This window comes from Naegleria gruberi (genome assembly GCF_000004985.1).
Source record: "Naegleria gruberi genomic scaffold NAEGRscaffold_98, whole genome shotgun sequence".
NCBI lineage: Eukaryota > Heterolobosea > Eutetramitea > Acrasida > Naegleriidae > Naegleria > Naegleria gruberi.
In genome coordinates, this window is record NW_003163229.1 from 11,378 (window position 1) to 16,114 (window position 4,737).

Below are 4,737 nucleotides of genomic sequence, written 5' to 3' on the forward strand. Positions count from 1 at the left end.
GCATCAACTTCTGCCTTGTGGAGACGATAAACATCCTTAATATTTCTCAACCAGTGGTCAATTAAACCCAAATGCTTATTTGTCAAAGCAGCCATAACACCACCACAACGAGTGTGGCCCATAACAATGACGTGTTTAACTTGCAAAACTTCAACAGCATATTGTAAAACTGACATGGCATTAACATCAGTATTGACAACCAAGTTGGCAACATTTCTGTGAATGAAAATTTGACCTGGTTGGGTCTTGGTCAATTGATCAGGAGGTACACGACTATCACTGCAACCAATTAACATGTAATCTGGTTTTTGAACATCCTTGATTCTATTGAAAAAGTCAGGATCAGAACCCAACTTGTCTGAAACAAATTCCTTATTGTTATTCAACAACTTTTCATAACTTTGTTGAGCAACAAGTTCTTCTTCAGTGAATTCTTCTTCGAATTGAATAGGTACATTAATACCAGCTGGTTTCTTTTGTAATAAACCTTCAATGGTGTAAGAAACATTAGGATCTGATGGTTCTGGACGAGAGAGATTTTGATTATTAGCAGCACTAAGTTGACTATAATCAATTTGATGGGAACAACCTGCTTCACCCAATGATGAAGTAGATGATTTCTTCTTAATACTAATACCAGAGACTTTCTTCTTTGTGTTATGAGAGGATCCCGAATTGAATTCTGATTCATCACCAGAAAGAGTATTTGGTGATACATCATTAACAGTCAAGTGTTGTGCTTGTTGATGATTTCCACCACAACATTGGCCATTATGTTCGTGATGATGTTGTTCTTGTTGTTGATCTGCAGAAGAAGACATGATTGTAGTTATAATTGTATGATGGCAAGAATCTTCGGAAGATGTTGTTTGCAAACGAGTGGAAGCTCCTCTTGGAAAGTGTGTTGTTGTCGAGTAGTTGTAGTAATACTTGTTATTGCTGTTATTGATAATATTGTTTATCAATACTGATGATAATGTTGTGGATGTTTGATTTTTCTTATTGTTTAAAAGAATCGGAAGCCTATTTTGAATAGTCAAGATATTTCTCTTGCTACCAACAGCAGCAGCAGAACTAACAACATTGGTGCGTGTTGTGTTTGATGTTGTTGAAGCAAGCAAGGAAGAAAAAGAAGCGCGGGATTGTTTGAAATTTTTCATGCTATGTAATATTGTGCGAATAAATTGAAAGTTGTTGTTATAGCTTGTAATCTTGAGGTCGTCTGCAATTGACTTGATTTTTTTGAATTGAATTTCGAAATTAGAGGAATAAGGAGTGAGAATGTTGTGTTGGTATTTAAGAAGATTAAATTGACATTCTAATAAATGGCGTAAGGTAATGCGTAAGGTATGGACATGCTGCAATTGAAGTGAAGATTCACTTGGAAAAAAAATAAAGTACGGAAAGAATGCAAATGCGGACCAAGGAATCCGTAGTGTGAACAAATATAAAAGGGTTGGAGTATTTTATTTGGAACAAGCGCAGGATCATTACTGTAAAATGAGATATTGGGCAGGTATGAAAAATGGTGAATTGAACAATCAGATGCTGTTTATTGTTGGGCATAGCAATTGGATGCCTTTGCAATTTGCAATAATTTTTCAATAGTATTGGATGAATTGACCAATTCATTGTAAGCAATATCACCAACTTGTTGATTAATATCACCTTCAGAAATGGCCAACAAGTTAACAATCTTTGCCATTGCCATTCTATGAATCAAGACAAATATAAAATCACATGGACCTCTCAAATTATCAACTGTAGCAGCTCTCAATGAACAATCATCACCATAGGTAAGATTTTGAATGTCAGGTAATTGTTGCAATTGCAAAGATGAGAATAATCCAGAAAGTTGTTGTTCCATTTGAGTCATGTTTGCATTCAATTCTTGTAAAAGTGAAACTAATTGAGAATTGGAGGAATATTTGGAAATGGCTGATTGAGTGAGTGAGGCACCTTGTTTTTGGGAAGCTAGCATGATATTGAGCCAAAGAGCTGTAACATTGGCAGTGTCACTTTCAAGATAGGCTTGAAGAATTATTTCTGCTGGAAAGACTACTGACATGCTGGTGCTGCAATTCAATGGAAGTTTGATATCATTGGATTGATTGGAAGAGGTTGAGCTTGTTTGATCAGTACCTTGTTGTTGTTGTTGTTGGCAGGAAACAAGGATGGCTCCAAGAAGGAGACATGTTGCAATGAGAATTATTTTCATTTTCTTGTGTGTTTCGAATAGCAAGTCAAAGTTTGAGAATTTATTTGGATTTCAAACCATACTCAAAATGAACAATGTGCAAAAACACCAAGTTTCAAAATAGAAAATACCATAAATAATGTTAAAAAAGAGTTACAATTGGAACTTTATATTCGAAACTCCTTGTTTCTCCTTACAAAACTTCTTACAAAGTTTGATAACATTGTAAACTTTTGGATAACTGCAAAAGTGTACCAATTGTCTTGAAGAAATAATCAATTCATTGTAAGCAATAGAAACAACTCTTTGGTCAACTCCGTTCAATGCCATAACCATAAGATTCATGGTTTTGGTCATGGACATACGATGAATTGAAATGAAGAGAAAATCGCATGGACCTCGAATGGAATCTAATGGAACTGCCCTTAGAGAACAATCATTTCCATAGACTAGTGCTTGCATTTCATTCATTGTAGGTAAATTAAGAGTGGTAAGTAATTCTTCTAGTTTAATTTTGGTTTCGGTTGCATTATTTTTCATTTCTTGCATTAAGGAGAGGAATTCTTGATTCGAATTTTGAGAGTTTAATCCAAATTCTGCCAATTCGATTCCTTCCCTTTTCGAGGCGATCATGAAATTTATCCAAAGAGAAGTAAAGTTGCTATTCGAATGTTTTTCATGTAAGAAAGATTGCAATAACAATTCAGTTGGAAACACAACTGACATGCTAGTACTACAATTCAATGGAAGTTTTACATCTTCAACTTTCGAATAATTCTCAAAGTTTGAAGTGTTTCCAGAAACCTTTCGAATAGTTACAAATAAACAGAACAAACCAACAATGAAGGGAATGAATACTCGTTGCATTTTCTTGTAAAATAGAAATTCATCTTCTCATAGAATTAAGTTTTCAGATGATGAATATGTTCAATTATCAATTTTTATCAATTTACTAAATTGATAATTTTTCACTTACAGATCTTGTGAAAAGTTGTTTGAGAAAGATGGGTGAAGATTTTGCTCAAATCAAAAACCGTAGTGTGAAAAAACCAATTCACTTGTCATCAAGTAAAATTCCTGTCATACTTCAACGTCAAAAATCAACAAAAAAAATACACCAAATGTCTCACTACACCAACAAAAGCCAAGCAACCGTTCATGATAAGAATGGTTTACCAGTCTACGGTTTAGACAAGGAATTAGTAAGTTTCTTTCTCTTCCCAACCTAAACTAAAACTATACGAAAGGCCAAAAAACAAGCAGGAAAACACGATCCACAGAAAGAAAAAGAAGTCAGACAATGGATCGAAGCAGTCACTGGCACCAAATTCTCCTCCAACGACTTTCAAGAATCACTCAAAGATGGCGTTTTATTGTGTAAACTTGCCAACAAGATTAAACCAGGAATTGTGAAAACCATCAACTCTGGTAAGATGCCATTCATGTGTATGGAGAATATTGGTTATTTCTTGAAGGCAGCTGCAGAATTAGGTTTAGATACTCATAACACATTTATGAGTGTTGATTTATATGAGGGAAAAAACATTCCACTCGTAATTATGGCCTTATATAGTTTTGGATCAGTTGTTCAGAAGAGAGTTGGATATAATTTACCTACTTTGGGATTGAAGATTTCTGATAAGAAGGAAATTGAATTTACTGAAAGACAATTGAGACAAGCAAATGCTGAAGTTGGTCAACAATTTGGAGCTGCTTCAGTTAAACATGATACTGGAAGATCAATCTCAAAGGAGGTTGTTAAAGTGAATAACACTGGTGATTCAAGAGTTTTCTCACAACAAACAGGAGGATCTGTCAAACACGACACTGGTCGTTCCATTTCACATGAAGTTGTAAAGGTAAATAATACTGGAGATTCTAGAGTCTTCTCTCAACAAACTGGTGGGTCAATCAAGCACGACACTGGTCGTTCCATCTCGAATGAAGTTGTTAAAATCAAACCATCAACTTCAACATCAAGCAAATCAAGTTCTGGATCAAATTTGGATGAATTGGAAAAGCTTGGTAATTTAAGAGACAAGGGAATTATCACTGAAAGAGAATTCCAACTCAAGAAGAAACAACTTTTAGGATTGTAATTTTACAAATCTCAAAATTTTTCTAACTGTGTGAAAACTATAAATTGTATATTATTCTAAATATTGGATTTGCTCATAAAATTTTTAATCAATTCAATCATGGATAGCATTCATCTCATCTTCCCAAAGTTGAGATTCTAATCGTGAAGAATTGTTCCATGGAAATGGTACAAGTTCACAAAATTAATTCACAATTGTTTTGAAGCAAATCAAACAGGTTTCCATTGTAACTTGCAGATAGATTGTTAGAGTTTGGAATCCAATACATTACAAGCAACAATACACAAACTCAAAAATCTCCAAAACAATTTTGTTTGTGCGTTCCAAACGTGCCAAAAATAATTCAAAAATATTTGCTCCTCTGCTAGAAAGGCGATACAAAAAAACAGCACAACACCTCCTACTAACATGAGTCTATTCTTTGATGCTTCCTTCTTCGAT

At 34.4% G+C, this 4,737-nt stretch overlaps 4 protein-coding genes across 4 annotated transcripts in view; 1 reads left to right on the top strand and 3 right to left on the bottom strand.

Annotated features, from left to right (window-relative positions):
* The window catches only part of NAEGRDRAFT_76222 (uncharacterized protein), a gene marked incomplete at both ends in the record, with an annotated part of 1,503 nt that extends 682 nt beyond the window's left edge, over positions 1-821 (bottom strand). Inside the window, one exon of the mRNA XM_002668806.1 lies at positions 9-821. Within this exon, the coding sequence (XP_002668852.1) occupies positions 9-821 (813 nt within the window). The remainder of the gene's footprint in view (positions 1-8) is intronic.
* A 731-nt stretch (positions 822-1,552) lies between these two features.
* Positions 1,553-2,068, bottom strand: NAEGRDRAFT_76223 (uncharacterized protein; the record flags this gene model as incomplete). The annotated part of the gene is made up of 1 exon (XM_002668807.1): positions 1,553-2,068. The coding sequence occupies one exon, from the start codon at positions 2,066-2,068 to the stop codon at positions 1,553-1,555; it is 516 nt and encodes a 171-aa protein (XP_002668853.1).
* Positions 2,069-2,350: 282 nt separating this feature from the next.
* NAEGRDRAFT_76224 (uncharacterized protein) lies at positions 2,351-3,064 on the bottom strand (the record flags this gene model as incomplete). The annotated part of the gene is made up of 1 exon (XM_002668808.1): positions 2,351-3,064. The coding sequence occupies one exon, from the start codon at positions 3,062-3,064 to the stop codon at positions 2,351-2,353; it is 714 nt and encodes a 237-aa protein (XP_002668854.1).
* A 254-nt stretch (positions 3,065-3,318) lies between these two features.
* AM1a (uncharacterized protein) lies at positions 3,319-4,296 on the top strand (the record flags this gene model as incomplete). The annotated part of the gene is made up of 2 exons (XM_002668804.1): positions 3,319-3,399; positions 3,445-4,296. 2 exons carry the CDS (start codon positions 3,319-3,321, stop codon positions 4,294-4,296), a joined length of 933 nt encoding a protein of 310 aa, XP_002668850.1.
* Positions 4,297-4,737: the final 441 nt, after the last annotated feature.